The sequence below is a fragment of the Varroa destructor genome, unplaced genomic scaffold (assembly GCF_002443255.2).
Source record: "Varroa destructor unplaced genomic scaffold, Vdes_3.0 BEIS01000003.1, whole genome shotgun sequence".
Classification (NCBI taxonomy): domain Eukaryota; kingdom Metazoa; phylum Arthropoda; class Arachnida; order Mesostigmata; family Varroidae; genus Varroa; species Varroa destructor.
The window spans coordinates 5100542-5117757 of record NW_019211456.1 but is presented as its reverse complement, the minus strand read 5'-3'; the positions used below and the strand labels follow the sequence as shown (position 1 = coordinate 5117757).

The window sequence follows — 17216 nt, the reverse complement described above, 5'->3', positions numbered from 1 at the left end:
CTGGAATTTATAGTAACAGTTATTGTACACAGATACGATGGGGCAGAGATATTATACGATTGCATTGTAATTATTTCATGAGATAATTTATATGGATGTATCGAACATGTACGAATATATTGCGCCGATAACAGTAGTAAAGTACGCATGCCACAGGTAATTTCTGTTGTGAATGTTACCGTTTGGAACCAGGTGAATGTCTGAACGGAGCTCAAACGAGATGGGCTTTGTCGCATCTCCTAGTTACATATAAAAGATACAACAAAGACGATAGAACGTCATGAAATCCTAACACAGAACGGAAGCTCAACCAGGAAGCAAAGCTGTATGCCACTTACTTTTTTAGTCTCTAAACCCAATTTGGCCAAACTTTCTTGAGGTAAAAGGAATTGCATTCGATATTAAACAGAATCGTGTTTTGAGATACAAATCGAGAAAAAATATGGCTCTAAAGATGACTCAACATATTTTCAAGATAATTTTGTGTCTGAGGGTACGGTAGAAAGATAGAATTTCTAATTACAAGGCGTTTTTCACCATGAATACGCCTAAATTTATAAAAAAAAAACGGTTTATGCCAGACGTATACTCAACTCTGTGAAATTCGAATATGCATAGAAACCGAGAGTATTAAACCTATAACAAAAGCTTACTATATTTTCAATTGCTTCAGTTACTAACAGTAAACAGAGGGTTTCTGGTTATCCATTACAGAACCGGTAATGATTGAAGTACTATTCAACGCGAGCTCACATTTTGATATTAGTAGATTAAGAGGACCTCAGATGACCTCAGGAACTTAAGTATCTTATTCTATACCTCGAATAAATGTCCTATGTTCTACGGTATGTATAAATACAGTTGTGGTCGATGGTGTCTTCATGACGAAAAAGGCAAGCGAGGTCCCCGCTCCCCGTTTTTTTTTTACAGTTGGAGAGATCTTAATCTACCTACAAACATTTCACTACGACATAGAGAAAAAAAACACGATCGAAAATAGACGTACAGAGATTTCTCGTCGCAGGGAAGGCAAGTTAATCGATTATTTTTATTGAGTTAGATGAAAAGATCAGCTGTAGTTATATGATTATCGATAGGCATATTTAGTCCTCTAAATATACTTCCCAGTGTCAAGTAACATGCTGCCCCAGTGACAGCTCGCTACTTAGGGTCGGCACTGATAACGAAAGTTGGCGTCTCCTTATGGACGTTACCCGGAGGAAAAAATGGGCAACTCTAAAAGGTACGCATAAGTCCATAGTTGAACCAGATCTTCATCTGGAACAGACCGTGATTTACGTTTGGTAGGAGTGAAAAGGGCTTTACAAACGTAATTGAAGACCACAACGATCCGTAATTATCTCAACAAAGGCCCGTTCGTATGGAATGAACAAGGCTGTCCAACAGAACGTACGCAATAGGCGAGGCTAATACTTATATCATTGCGCTTACAGACTACTAGTCCTTCGGATTACTGGCAAGTAAACGTAGGAATCGTGCATACAATAGTGAAGCGGCTGGCTCAAAACCTGGCTAACAAAAACAAATTATTCAATATCGGATCAGAAGATTCTTAGCGAGAATATGGTTGAAAAATAGGAGAAGATAAAGTCCTACAACCTAAAATTACTTAATTAAGCATTAATTGAAAATAAACGGAAGTTCTCTAAGCGAGAAAATCTCGAAGACAAAGTATTACAGATTCAGAAAAAAAAAGATAAAATACCTACAAAAAAATGCATAGCATGCTATCTTCAACTGAGTATTTGATTGAAACATGGTTTGCCTTTACTGATGTGAACGACTACTTTTATTTTACATCTTATTGATCTCTTTGGCTAGTCTCAGTCAGTAACCTATAACATGACGTGGACGACGACGATATAATAGACGACCTTAAGATTCTAATCCGAATCCATCGTGCCCGCGAACCAAGCCAATTCCGTGGATGTAAGTGGGCAGCGTGGACAACAGGGTGTACGACGATTGTTATCAACGAGGGCTCAGTCTAAAGGCTTACAAACAGCTGTGCCAGTGGGGACAGTTAACGTGAACAGCTATAGGGGCAATTACAAGAGCAACCTCGTGACCAGTCACGGTGAGACCGCGTCTGCCATAGTCGACGCTGGCCTAAACACCTCCAGGGGAAGCGGCCGCGGAGGGAATGAGGCTGGAGAGGGCCACAACAGCCTGAAAAAAAAGATGGAAAATCTAAAAGATAAAACTTATGTCAATAATTAATAGGAAATCTAAAATAGCCATACATACTCATCGTCATCCGAAGCTTAATGGCTAAAATATAAAGTTTATTCATCTCAGTCAGATTCGTACTTAACAATGCCGTAGATTAGATTAATATCTGCACATCTGATGACTATTTGTCACAATGGAATCAAAAACAATTATGCAAATCACTACGGTAATTTAAATATAATAATATAACTTTAAATACGTAGCCTATTGTGGGGATTCGTTACAGGTGACTTAGTAAAACTGCTATCCGTCTATGGAAAACTCCATAGAATGCTCGCAACCGACTGATCTATCCTATCTAGTCTTACTCTAATTTAACCTTGCTAATGGATCAAGGGGATTGTATCAGAGAACAGCAGTTCAACATAAAACAACATTAGAAGCGAAGCTGATTTAAACCGTTTCTAGTTTTATTGACTAACAGACGAAAAATTGCGTAGACCCTATAGATGTAGCCTTTCAAGTAGAATCAGATTTCTAGCCCTTCCTTGTACATTGAGTTCCGCAATTAAAGGCCCTTGCTTCATATCTTTGTCTAATTTCCGTTATTTTTGAAACGATCACCGGAAACTCGTTTGTTTCTTATTTCCTGATGGCAGTAGCGGCAGCAGCTGCCCTATCGGCTCCATTCGCCGCAGAACAACTCGGTATAAGGAAAAGTTCCACACAGGAACTTCTGATATTTGTTAAGAATCAAGTTATTGCGCTGCGCCGTTTTTCAATTACCGTAACGTGTCTCTCTTGCCATCTTGGTCTACAAACAGAACCGATACAACACAAAAATAAGAACAATCCTGTTTCATTGTAGTACATGGATTTTTTTCGATCGACTTTAATTTACAACCGTCAAAGCGTCATTTCTTCATCTTAATAGCTCACAGTGTTTTTTAGTAAATATTCTATGACTGCTACTGTAGCAGGCAGATCTTAGCATTGTAGCGCAAACTGAATAATATCTTCTTTGTATTCGGAAAGGACGGGTTCAGTTACACAAATCATTGTTCAAGACTAAACAAAATTAATTGAAGAAGAACATAGAATTATAGCAATCGACTATTTTAAAAAGGCAACATATACAATAACGCTTTACACTCCTTTTGTTTGCAGGTCGAGGTGAGTCGACAGTTGTTATCAGATCATTCAGACGCATAATCACACTCAGGATGCCACGTCGATTGCTGGACACTGCGGATATCCTTGGAGTACAAGCAATACAAGAAAAAACCAACAATCCGCGCAGGTCATATTTGTAGCCAATAGAGGGGAAAAAGTCAGCGGGTAAATGTGGCTTACGTTAGCTAGTCTAGTGTATAGAATAATCTGGATCAATTAAGATAGAGTTGATGTCGTTTGCTTGTAACCTGCATGAAAGCCAAAACACATTTGGATAAAATTTTTTGCAAATGTAGACAGAGATACCTTTCCCAAGGTGCTCGTCCAATAAAATATGCAATCACCTCTCTTTGCGCCTTCTTGATACACCTTCTAGCCCGTTCAATCCAATTGCGTCTATCGCGCTTTTGCCTTATAGAAATGTTCTTTGTATTCCTCGAAAAACTCATACAGGCTAGAAAACAGTTTTGACAATCGATTTCATGTAACTTGATAATTTTGAGGAGGGGCTCGTTCGGCGTGAAAATGTCAAGTGGCCTTCGTTGCGTAGGGGGACAAGCCTTTTGCTTTCTCCGGAACTGGTGATTTTAGAAGGAACTGAGCTTCTTCCAGTGCAACTAATGGAAAATGAATAAAGGTCCGGTACGGTAAACAATATGGCAACACCTGTGCCTATTTATCACGAACACCCTGTATAGTTTCTAAAATGACATTTTATCTTTCCATTCGAGCGAATGACAGGCCTGCCTTAGTCTGATATTTGTCAGAAACCCCTTATCTTTGGAGGGGTTTAGCAGATTTAGTTGGCGCCATTGTGGTGACAACGAAGACAACGGTACCTTTAATTCGTCCGGTTCGAGCGGTAAATGTGTGGCAAACAAATGACTGGCGACACTCCCAATGTTCGCGGCGTTTTTTATTCCTTTTTTTGGCCTACAAGGTGATGATCTGACGGTGCTGGGTCGGGGAGAAATCGGGAGGAATATGAGAGGTGGATGGTCTTTCGCTGCGTATGTTAGCCATAAACGTTGTGTATTTGCGCGCATGGATATGTCACCTTTATGACCCAATAAACCCTTTCATCTCTTGCCTCTTAGGTGACAGCCACGAAAGATGTGCGTCGGGATGTATCGCGAACGGAGAATTGGGAAGAACGAGGAAGATAGCTTTGATAACTCGAATAAAATAGAGCCGGCAGCTACGAAAGGGCAATGCCGTGCGATCTGCTGTGAGCAAGTACTCCGTGCATATATGCACTGTGTACAGGTGTGCGCACAACGATGACGTCCTCGTGTCGAAGCCGTGTCATGACTTTCCACCCCCTCAATAATTCTTCTGTGGGAAGGGCTACCTCCAACCCCGTTTACGGTCGTGAGGAGTCCGTCGTCCGCTTCTATTGGTCATACTGCTCCAAGAATGAAACTTCTTACTCTGAGGTTTTCTCGCCTGCTATAACTTCCTTCTTAGCTTAATGGCCAAACGTTGCCTCGGGGCAGGCGACAGGAAGCAGCCGCTTCCCAGGTAGGATCGGTTGGTCGGACAGACAACCGGATAAGGTACCCACACGTGGCCTCATACCGGTGGCAGCAGCAGGCTCAACGACTAGGCAACGCATGGCTGCCGGTAACCGAGTCCTGATTGTGACGAGCGGCAGCGCATGAAGCGGACTCCAATCATGAGCACTGCAGCAAACAGTTTTTGAGTAGTATTGGGCAACGATAGAGCAGAGGTGTCTGTTTCGAGTGTTCGACTACTACCTACTTTGAGCGCCAGTTAGCTATAGCTGAGTTTGCCCCACAGCCAACACTCGGGGCTGTCGCCCATCCACTAGAGAGGGGTCATAGAAAGTACGACAGCAACCGCAACGAGCAAGACGAATCGAACTACGTCTAATAACAGAACCGCTTGTAACCTCCCGTTTTGGGCGACGGTCATCGTGAAAGTCGGCTTTGCGCTCGTTACTTTCGTAATGATTGCAGCTTCGTCATGCCTCATGAGTCCCCATGTTTCAGCTTCGGTTTTTCTTTTGTTTTTTGCTTGGTTTAGAGTACGAAGAATGGCGTCGTACATGACAGTGACTTAGATGACCATTCTTCTGGTCAAAACTTAGCGGACGTCCATTCTATAACGCATTTTACATGCTAGCGTTATGCTCAGACGTATATCGTATACTTGTTTACACTATAGACAGCCATTCAGTAATCGAGTCGATCTATCTTCGCAGTGGATGGCCGCACCGCATAGATTGTAAACAATGCTTGCTCTGTTGAAGCTATTTTCACGTTGATGTTTTTGGTCACAAACAACTTAAACACGCTTGACAGTATGGTATCACGATGCATGGTAATCGATCCGTAAACTGGTATTAATTATATGAAAATACTGCGTTGGAGACATAGGTATTTTTTATATTATGACCTACGTATCAATGCGGTATATAACTTTAGATAGAATATAACGATGTGAGACTCATTGACAATAGACGAATTAATAAGCGTAGATTTTTGCTGATTTAGATTCTCTTATTACCACCGGGACAGAATAAACACCCTGTTAACGATACGATTCCGTTTACGCTACGCTAACGTACTGACGTCGGTTAAAAGTGTAGCAGCGTAGATATGTAAATGTACTTAGCTCGGCACATGTTTTTGGCTTTCGCTTGGATACCGAAATTGTTAATTTCATCGAACTGGTTAATTTAGTTAGTGCAGAAATCTATAGGTGGCCTATTTTCTTTAAGCAAACGGCGTACCTTTTTTTCCCACCAACCGAATTATCAATAAGTCTGTTAGAAAGCGATAACTTCATTTGCCTTGTCTATCCTTGGCTTTCAAAAAAACTTTTAAAAATTTCAGAGAAGACGAACTTTCAAAAAAACCGCACAGACGAGGCTGGCGGGTTAGGAAAATGATACAGATGAATTCACAGAAAAATAGAACACGGCCTGATGATATAGCAAATTTTACTGATCGTTAAAGAAAAAAAAAACCGTAGAAATTACATCTTTTTGTCGCTTACAATAACATAATGTTTTATTGCAAATAACAGATGGGGGTACATTCAGTCGTTGCTATGTCTAATCTAAAATTACGTAAGAGAGGCTAAGTGTTTTAATATCAGTTTTTGGATGCACAGTATCTCTCTCTCTCTCTATCTATGTATCTACGTCTCTCTCTCTCTCTCTCTCTCTCTCTCTCACACACACACACACACACATAGACACTCATATACACATATACACAAACACACACACACACACACTAGATACACATACGCATACACACACACACACATACACATACATACAGCTATTACTATAACAGCAAAATGGTTAATTATTGGCGACACGGGGACAAGTAAATGGTCTACAGTTTCGAATGTCAACCATGTTAAAAAAAGGAAAACGAGACAACTAAGTATAATAACAATAATAATAACAATACATGGTTTTCAGTTGCAAGTTCTGTGCGTCAAATAAATGCATCGTTGATAGATACGTTTTTTTTTTTAAATGCCGTTTCAACTGATCCTAGATAATTATGAAATAATGATAATGGGCCTGGGCGAGCATACATTTGATTCTAATTTTTGGCTAAAACACTAAAAATAGCAACATCATAGATCGTCATAAAGTTGCCGTAACAACAACAACAATGATAACAGTATCATCAGCATAGTAACAACAACAAAAAACTTACCATCATTGTTAAATTATTCAGTGCCAGTTATAGTTGGCACGGTGGCCAATGGCAGCTTCAGCTAGCGGCTGTAATAGAAACAAGATTGTAGCATTTGCCGGCCTTGGGGTGAGCTTCCAGTTTCGTTTCTGTCTGTCGCCTGTTGCTATTCCCGTCGTTATTGCTACCACTGATATCAGTGCGTTATAGCGTTGTTGACGCCACTGTTGAAACGATCACTACGGTTACTAGTATTATCTGTGTGGAGCGCCGACTTGTATTAAACGTGCGCCCCTAATATTGGCTAAGTAAGCAAGGTTGACATATATCCGTAGTCAGATTTCAACCAGGATTTATTAGGACATAGAATTGGATAGGCTTCCTTCCAGGGCGACTACCTTCGCATAGGCAGCGTTCTGGTGAGCTCAATTAGGCCGTGAGTACGATTCACAACTCAGAAACACCCCGTCCTATAGACGATATTCGTTGTAAGCATAGTCGCAAGCACTGTTCCCAATTGACAAGCCTCCTTATCCCACTATTCATTTATAACGGCGTGTATGGTGCCAACTAACTGCCCGATAACGTTTATCAATTATATCTTCGCAGTTACATACAATACGATACAAACCACAGGTATCGCCATAGTCATAGCCAATGCGGTCTTTGTACGATTTTCTAACAAAAAGATTACTCATTTTTGTTATGTGACACATTAATTTTTTGTCGGATTTCAGTCAATTGTTACCAGGAATTGTAAAAGGTAATAGACAGCCAAACGTTGGATGCCCCTTGGTGGCTGGTATCACTCGCCTGTTTGTTGCTGCTATTGTTGTTATATCACCGTAGCAATTATAATGCCATCGGCAATTATCATTGTTATGATATTTGTCTGAAATTCTAATCGGTATAAGTGAAAAGGCCGGACGAGAAGGCATGAATGGTATACGATATGAGCGCTTCGTTACATGCAGACACGAGCACACATAGAGAGAATATCATACCTACCGTATGTGTTGGAGTCAATGAATAAAATAAGCTGCCAGTGAATAAGTAAGGCTTTACTTGTCTCAATGAATTTTTTTCCAAAAATGCCCCTTAAATCAGCAAATGTCATCGTCGACTTATCACGTTCTGTCAGCTGTAAAACGCTCTAGGTTTGAGACTGCTGTGCTATGACAACTGGCAGAACTGAGCACACGTTGCAGGGCCTGCGTTATCCTGCGATGTTACATGCCGTACCGCGCAAGCTTAACAAGTGTCTCTGATAGAAATCGTAGCCGCAGTAATCAATAAATAGTATGAGATAAATGAGGCAGAAAAAAGAACAGGCTGCACAGTGTATACAACCGTCCTTGTAACGACCGTCAGATACAAATAATTACCTATTTTTAAAAAAGGAAGCATACAATTTAAAGCATGTACCATTTTTTTTTGGAAAAATTCCTCATTGACAAACCTGCAAGCTTTCCTACTACTCATAGCACGTGTTCAAATGAAAAGGAAATAGCATATTTTAGCAAAGGGAACCCACCAGCCACACACCGTTTATATGTGGCTTAAGATTTAACTGTAAATAATAGCAAAGTGGACTTCTATTGAATATACGTTGACTTTACTATATACCCCAGCTTTGCCCTTGGTAAAGACCGCCTTTTGAAGAATGACCACTTTGTAAATAAGTCGACAAGGAGTCGAACTATTTAGTATAACGTAAAGGTCTTCTGGGGTAAAGGTACAGCTTCTGATAGCTCCTAGAGGTCATGTTCTGGTCTTATAGTGCATCTTAAAATTAAAAAGACCGTGTCACAATATATGGAGTGTAAATTCTATACTTATAATCCTGCTCTTTATAGTCATGCAAGCATTCGAATGCAGAATACTCCTACGGAACATAATAAAAACACGGGGTCTCTCAATGGTGTTCAATGCTTATATCAATAAATCGTCTAAATATCGTTCAATTTCCTGTCAAGAGTTTGTCAATTACGACTACTAAATCAGAATTCAGAAAAATCAAAGATACACAATGGTACTTACAAAAACGTTCTTTCACCCATATGTATTCAATGTCATGAGGCCTGTTTACCTTATTCAGAACACATGTTGATCCTATTAAAAAAAATTTAATTGCCTACATTTACCCAGAATCATTGTCTGATATCGAACTCGCATCAAGCGGACCACTTTGTAAGGGGCCTATCTAAATCTATATTTGCAAAGAAGGTTAGAGATCACACGTAAGGATTTATCCACACCATTTAGAACGATGTGGTCGTGATCTACAATACCGTTAGTGTTTCTACCAGTTAGACGCTTGCTTTAGAATCTGTTTTTATAAAGCTCTTAATTCCGTTAGTTGCTAACGACAAAACGCAGCAAAACCTATTTAGCCTAATCTCTTGATCTCACAATTGCTCCCCCCTCCCCCCCTCCCCGCTCCATTTGCCTCGTATTATGCCCTTTCCACAAACTTACCTTGCCACCACACCAATGACATATCCTGTGAAACCGAGGCCGGGCCAGAAATCCGAGCCTGCACGTGACAGGGGCCACTGACTAAAAACGTCCGTCCGTTTGCTCCATGACATCGACAGGGTATGCACATACACGTACGTTCAATTTAATTGACAGCTTTAGTATGACCTTTGGATTCAAGGAAAAAGATCTACAAGAGAAGACTTTTTCATACCCGATGCTGTGAACTTTTCCGCCACCCGCCGACTTCATCGTGCCGCTTTTTTTGTTTGCGCGTTCATTTCAGTCCCGAAGTCACACATTATTCCTACTGCTTTCAGTTACTGAGCTGCTATTCAGTTTCAGGATGTTTCTACTGTTATCCTGTGTAACGTCGTTCGTTAATTGCCCTGCTGCGGGAGTTGCCCTTCTGTATGATACCCAAGGGAGGAAGGGATACGTAGACAGCAGTGATAGTAGAATTGTGCGTTTGACAACGCTGGTTTCTCTCGTGCCAAACGATTCTCGGACGGCTTGTGAAAGCCGAGAAGCTGTCGCACAACATTGTTAATGTTAAGGCCAAAAAAGAGCGGATCCATCTCTTGCCCTTAAGCACCCTGTGGACACTGTAACAGAGCATTATCTTTGGAGACTTACAAACGGAATGTCTTGAGAGCAGTACAGGCCGATTAACTGGCGAGAGCGCAAGAATGAAAATAAGGAAAAATGAGAGAAAAAGAAGACGAGCAAACGTACGTAGAACAGGCTGGGTTGTTGCACGTACGACATTGTCGTAGAGCTTCGGAAAGGAAAGGCTACAACAGCTGTCCAAAATTAGGAAACTTGGCACAGCTCAATTGGTGCCTGTGCGATTGGAGATCACTATCGCAGCGTTAGCCAAAAAGCAGAGGCCGTGGAGGACGAAGGGTATTAGAGAGAGAGCGAGAGAGAGAGAGAGAGAGAGAGGGCGTGGAAGCAAAACGAGATAAAAAGAACAGGAAAAGCAACCGGCCAGGCCTTGACTTCTATTGCTGCGAAGGTTGTCTGTAAGTAATTATGATGTATTATCTTGTGCGACGTAGGCTTATTCACATCAGAAAGTTACTCGTAGCCAATGTATACGGGTTGTCAGACTAGCAATAGCTGAACGACGCTTCTTCTAGATAGACAAACGATGTAATTCTCGGCTGACCGGCCGAGTGCTGCCCGCCGAAGTCGAGCAACCCAACCTGTAAAGACAGGCATTCTAACTGAGGGCGGGAGCTTGCCGCAGTTCAACAAGATAGAGACGAAATTGTCAGAACATTGAGAAATCCTGCGTAATATTCCGATCCTTGAAGTGAAATTGCTAAGAGAAAATTCCGAACCCGAAACAGCATCGTACCGTTTGCGTACGCGAAGTTGTTAAGTGACGAGCCCCTCAATTCAGAACAAAAGCTTCTTAAATTGAACCAATAGTTTTGGACAGTGTAGCTATTAAACCATCTTGGCGTGGACATTATAAGCGCGAGGGAAATGTTTAGGTAATGCCTAGACGTTTTTGGCAAACAGCACTGCTTTAAGATAGAGTGATCAACTCAGAAGCAGGAAGTTCCTGGTTCGGGACGTCACTGAAGCACATTCACTTCTCCACATATTTCTTTTTGCTGGATAATTACGTTTGAAGAGCCTGAACAGCGATCTTATTTAACCCTCGTATAGGAGTAGATTGCCTTGATTAGGGGGTGCGGAGGGCTCTGAGCACCTAGAACTAATATATTTGAGAGTTGAATTTTTACTTCTCCAAGAAGCCAATATCTACCCTTCGTTATTCGCGTTCGTATTTAAGAAATGACCGTTTTAATTTGACCACACACCGTCCACTCACGGGGTGAATTAATTAGAGCTTATTTAACAAATTTAAAATTAAAGCTACACTATTCGTATATTGTGTCTACGAGACCATATTTTGTATGTTTAGTATGAATAGTAATGGCTCCTGTTTGTACTAATGAAATGATTATTACTTAAATCGTGACTGGATAGTTCTGAAGATAATCTACTTAGTTGGGCGGGACTCAATTTATTTTATGGTTATTAGCCTGAATTTAGGCTATGAGCATAGCGAGCTACCGCCATTAGCCCGAGGCTTACGGAACAGTTTCATTATACGAGCATAGCATAACTTCACGTTGTAAAACACACAACTTCTGTGACCTCAAATACACCTAAGCCACTGCGTATGCTCTTTCTTCAGCGTTTTGCTCATCTTATTTTGCCATTATGTTGCGGTTGTCAGTGGATTCAGCAAGAGCTAACGCCGACAATTCGATCGGAGCATGCTACCTAACTCCCAAATCCGTTCTTGAGTGCTATAGTTACGCTTGTTACTGCTGTTGTTACAGCTGGGTATATTTTTTGCCATTTCTGTCCCTTCCTTAGCTTATAGGGTTATATGGGTAGTTGCCATGCAGCTGGCCTTGACTCGTTTCAGCTGTTGTTTGAGCTGCTGAAACCGAGGTGGATATCGACTGCTGCATTCAAGCTGCACCATCTGATAAAAAGTGCGGTCACAGGCAGTAGTTCCAACGAGTGGTTGTGCAGTGGCTTCCTGACACTATCCTTCCTACATCCACTTTCGCGTTGTCCCTTCGACGCGCATCTCCTTCGACGTATTCGCATTTTCAGAGGGTTCGCTGTTCATTGGTCTCGACTCATCGGATGTCCTTCAAGGGAACCCAAGAAGAGTCTGCAAGTGAAGGCGTCCGCCTTTTTCCAGCCGAACACCGATTAGACCGCAAGAACAGCGCTATCTTCCATGAATAGAGGAAAGCTCTATATCCATGTCAAGTCGTTCACTAAGGACATCCTGCAAAGTCGAATGAAGCAGCCTCCAAACCCGGATCGCTCTCTGTATATAATAAGCTTCTCTTTTCATTACAAATATCACATGACTTATCGTCTTCTATTTTTCTTATACTATATAGGTTCGTAACGAATTAGTATAACTGCAGTGATACCTTTATCGTTAAGTAGTACCGGATTCATCACTGGCATTAGGTCAAGGACTATCTCACAGACACCTAATCAGTAAAGCTGTTTGCAGATATGCATACGCAGTGCACTTCCTCGTTTTGGGCGACGAATGGGTTTCATTTTTGGCAACTTTGACTATGCAAGTGGCTCACTGAATGAAACTGGCTTACAACCGGTACAGATCGATATCGTCAATTCTCGACCTCGCCTCTTCCTTTACCTTGAAAGGACTGCCGATCAGAATAGAAGATAGCAGCAGCTGAATGTGGAATGTTTCTCCTTCTCCTGCACCTTCGAAGGACTAGAGTTTGTGATGTATGGCAGAACTGGAGCTATCCTTCACTCAGTGCTTAAGGGCAAATTTAAACCCTTTTCCAGCTTCTGCTAAACGCGAGAGTTGCCAGTATAATATACAATAGATAGACCCATAATCCCCTCCCTAATAATATATATCAAAAGGAATTATGTTAAAATACACTATATGGCATAAACGATACTGGCTTCCGAAACTAAAAAGTGTTCTTGTAGCTGATAGTACATAAATCCTGCTTGTGATCCCTAGGGGCCGTCCTTCTGCATCAAATTATTGGTCCTGTTGCTATAGGTAATTTTTCTGGATTTTAATGATAACAAATAGCTACTTAAGCAATCGCAATTGGAACAATTTGATTAGGAGCAATGTTTGCCCTTTAAAGTTGTCTTCCCCCTTTCTATACTGCCATCTTCTGTTGAACTCGTATATGAAGTTAGCGGCTGCTTAATGAACGGATCGGGTACGTCGCTTCGATATGAGGACAACTGAAAGCCATTGTACTTGCAGCGTTTTCATACGACATATACGAAACTCGTTGACTGGCGGGCGGCACAGAACTTCGTCTATAAACGTTAGTGCGAAAGGAACGATATCCTAGAGATATTCGGGGGTTGAGTTCCGTATGTAAGAGAGTGAAAGAGCGACAGAAAGAGAGGGCCACTTGTGTCAGCTTGATGTGGAGGTGGTGGAATCGAAAATGTCGCTTGTAGTTCGTCCATTAAGCCCAGGAGAAGAGTACTGATTTTTCTGGGCGTGTCACGAGCGGCTGCGGGACTCTGTTAATCTGCGACATTAGGACACTAGAGATGTCTTGTACGGAGGCGCATTAGTCGACGTAATGGACCTGAAGAGACACAGCTGCACTCTAAATGGAAGAGAAAGCATGCAATGATACATTTAATTCACACACACACACGAAAAATGCTTATAAGGAAACGCCACACCGAGCATATGTTCGTTTGGCGCACATTTGCATGTACCGGTTTAACACTACAATACAGTGCTTATTACAAACTGTTAATTGTAAAGGTACGTACAGCCAGATCGCCACGACATAGCCTAGATGTCTAATTTAGGTCCAAGTTCAACCTTGTGCAACCTAAATATAGGCTTAGCTAGTCTTATTAGCAGATGAATCACGCGACTAATGGTTTTCATAGCCTAATTTCATTTTGTTGCGATAGTGGATTACGACATTAGCGGTTAAGATAGGACATGACATGAAGAGGAGAAGTAGCGACTATATTTCGAGCTCTTTTTTTTTTTTTCAAGGATGTGTATGCGTGCACATGTATCGCTATCTTCATCGTAATAATGATCAAGTCGTGAGAAACAATAGCTGTTAGCCTTTTATACTATACATGTTTTACGTCTTGTTACGTTATAATTCGCAACAGAAGCGTCAGCTTCTACTGCGAATTAAAGATCGAGCTGAAAGTATCAGCTACGGTTCCTGCCTTCCCAATCTAATCCGACGTCCGTACTACTGGCTATGATCTATCATGACGTCCTGACATAAACTGGCGAGGCCGATCGTTTGCCAGCTCACGCGCTCGATCTCATGTACAAACTGAACCGGGCGCCCTGTCTAGCCGATCTACCACTCTACCAATCATTCTATCACTCTTGCGATAATTTTTCTGGACGGCCAGTCGGTCGGGTGTGGACAATTGCCTTCTTGGTTCCGTTTTGTCTGGTTAACCGGCACTACTACTACTACTGCTAAGCCAGTAGACTGGTTAGTCAATCGGCGATCGGAGAAACTCTCGCTCCCTATCTAAAACTTGCGTTTCATTTTTGGTTCCCCCGATTAGGCGCTGGTCTGTATAGTAGGTTCTTCTTCTACTTCTAAAAATATGTATATCGAAACTTCTTCTTCGCTTCTCTTCGCTCTAGTTCGTGAAACAGAGATGTCGAACTTCTGTTCTGCAGTATGTGCTTGTCGTACGACGTCTGCGAACCACCGCGTGTTAATGGTTGCGCCGCTTTGAATGCGGCGGAATTCAAAGAACTTTACCGCTGTGGGGCTGTGTCCCCCAAGGTCGTCATGCCACTCGATTCGAGCCAGGCGGCGACATCTTGCGGTGTCGCTGGCCAACATCTGGACCTAGCTTTTTGGCAGCACTATTCAGCCTAATGCTAATGAAAGTTGGCAAGGTTCGTCAGAGGTAGAGAGCGAAGTCGTGGAAGGCTTCGCGAGGGGCGGGGAGGGACAACTGAAAGCTGCCAAAAAAATAACACAGACTGTTTTGTCGATAACTATGGAACAAATAGGTGAAATATGCTTGTTTTGTCGTCCCTAGGCGGATCTCTGAGGTAACGTAGCATGATACAGATGCAAATCTATAGTTTCTTGTAAACGTTGAGTACATGTACTTCGTGGTGGGGAGATTGTTTCTGATGACACTAATTGAATGAAGATCGTGGTACAAAAACCCAGTGAACGTTAGGTAACTATTGAATCAACTTGCAATCATTTTATTTTTGCACTTACAAAACATATAAAAAAAAAAACCTGAAGAAGAACATAACTTCGCCAGTTCGCCGCGTTTCGCAGATGCCAGAACAACTTCGGTGAATTCACACTTCGTGAAGGGTGAATGATCTACTTGTGCCATTTCCGTCTTAAAGCGACAAATAAGACTCTGATAACCAACGGAAAATGTATTCTGATTTAAATTTAGTAGTCGATCGACGACTAATCTGATACAGCACAAAAACTGTAATATGAATAAATCCGGCGGCAAATCTGAAAATGCCTACCTGGGCCGCATTGATAACAACAAAGATTCCCAAGTACACGCTGTCGTCTAAATTGCGCCCAGCATTACACCCGTGAACGCCCTTCATGCGCTTTCCGATTACAGAAAAAAAAATGTGTTCATTTTCTATGGTGGATCCAAGAAAAACGCCGTCTTATAGGTTAATATAATATTTAATTTAGCTAATTTTTCCTGGCATTGTGTTCGTGCACTGTCTTTCCCATCGATTCGCGCACCCTCTCTGTTGAGAACGCAATAGGCCACCTCCTTGCAACTAACTATAAATATTGCTCGTGGCCAACGTGGCTGTACAGTTCTTTAGAATCGCACAACAACCAGCGAAATGCGTTCCGCTGTAAGTATTCTTGTATACTACAACTTACTCAAGGACGATTGATCTTGCTAGCCAGCTTGCTCGCCAAGCAGCTACCACACATATGGCCACCTATTATTATATAATAAAATTATCTCTACTGTTACATTATATTCAAGCTCGAATTAACCGCGCTTGCGTTTCCACTAATATGTATGGATAAATACTTTCCTGTAGACGATCGTCGCTCTGTTCGGCCTCGTTGTCGCTGCCTCTGCCGGAGGCCTTTTGGCCGGACACGGTCTTGGCTATGCCGGATACGGAATTGCTCCGATCGCCCCCGCAGCTGTGCACGCCGCCCCCATCGTTGCACCCATAGCTGTTCATGCCGGTTATGCGCGTGCTCACAGTTACTCGTCGGCCGTTAACCACGGAGTCATTGTTGGAAAGGCCGTTCATGCTCTCGCCCCCGCGGCTCCCCTTGCTGCTTACGGCCACGGGATCGGCCTTGCCCACGGATACGGTGGATTTGGATACGGAGCTAAGCTCTACTGAGCCAATTTGTAATGGAAAGCTTAATATTGATTGACATCGGACAGTCCACTGCTTATTTCGGTCGTACATAGCCATCCTCTTAATTACTGACCAAAGAATAAAAGTCTATGTGATAGTTGAACTGGCACATGATAACAACTTTAATTTCCGTTCTCGATTCCAACTTATATTTTAGTTAGTATTTTTCCCCTAGATTCACATATGTCGTTTACCGCGAATCTTTAAAACACGATGCAGTACGAAAGATAGACGTATTGCTGCCTATAATATACGATATATATATATATATATATATATATATACATGGATCGTATATTTTATGGGGACCTCCTTAGTCAACTTACTTGTTTGGAAGTTTTTCATCAGAAGATGCTTTTGCATCACGATAGTAGTGGAAATGCAAATTTGTCACTTTCGGCCAAATGTTTCCAAACAGATTCTATCAGATTTAGGTAACTGCTTGAAATCGCTTCCGCTAAATTTACATGGTGATTTTACATAACGTTACCGGTAAGTGCAATTGTGTCCGTTAACCGTACGATTTTATCTGAACAGCTCCAAATAACTTTCGTCCGCAGAACTGTTTTCTGCAGTTCTGATCATTCATAGCATGTACGGTTCCTGTAACGTAATTTTTTTATTAACAACATCTTAAAAGACGACGGATGCTTGATTTTCTGATGCCGAACTCAATCGTGACTTTCCAGTACCTTGTCTGGCTGTCGTTGATGCTCTTTGGGTTTCGGAATACTGTC

At 41.8% G+C, this 17216-nt stretch overlaps 2 protein-coding genes and 1 long non-coding RNA gene across 3 annotated transcripts in view; 2 read left to right on the top strand and 1 right to left on the bottom strand.

The window, feature by feature from the left end:
- Positions 1-1778: 1778 nt before the first annotated feature.
- Positions 1779-9658, bottom strand: LOC147756423 (uncharacterized). Its single transcript, XR_015325040.1, has 2 exons — positions 9525-9658; positions 1779-2190 (listed from the first exon to the last, which is right to left on the bottom strand). It is a non-coding gene; the product is annotated as an uncharacterized LOC147756423 (long non-coding RNA).
- Positions 9659-10005: 347 nt separating this feature from the next.
- The window catches only part of LOC111247688 (guanine nucleotide exchange factor DBS-like), a 185127-nt gene continuing 177916 nt past the window's right edge, over positions 10006-17216 (top strand). Inside the window, exon 1 of the mRNA XM_022798948.2 lies at positions 10006-10549. The gene's annotated coding sequence lies outside the window, so the exon portion shown is untranslated. The remainder of the gene's footprint in view (positions 10550-17216) is intronic.
- On the top strand, positions 15789-16605 carry LOC111247692 (uncharacterized). Its single transcript, XM_022798955.2, has 2 exons — positions 15789-15948; positions 16144-16605. Exons 1-2 carry the CDS (start codon positions 15937-15939, stop codon positions 16459-16461), a joined length of 330 nt encoding a protein of 109 aa, XP_022654690.1. The 5' UTR covers positions 15789-15936; the 3' UTR covers positions 16462-16605.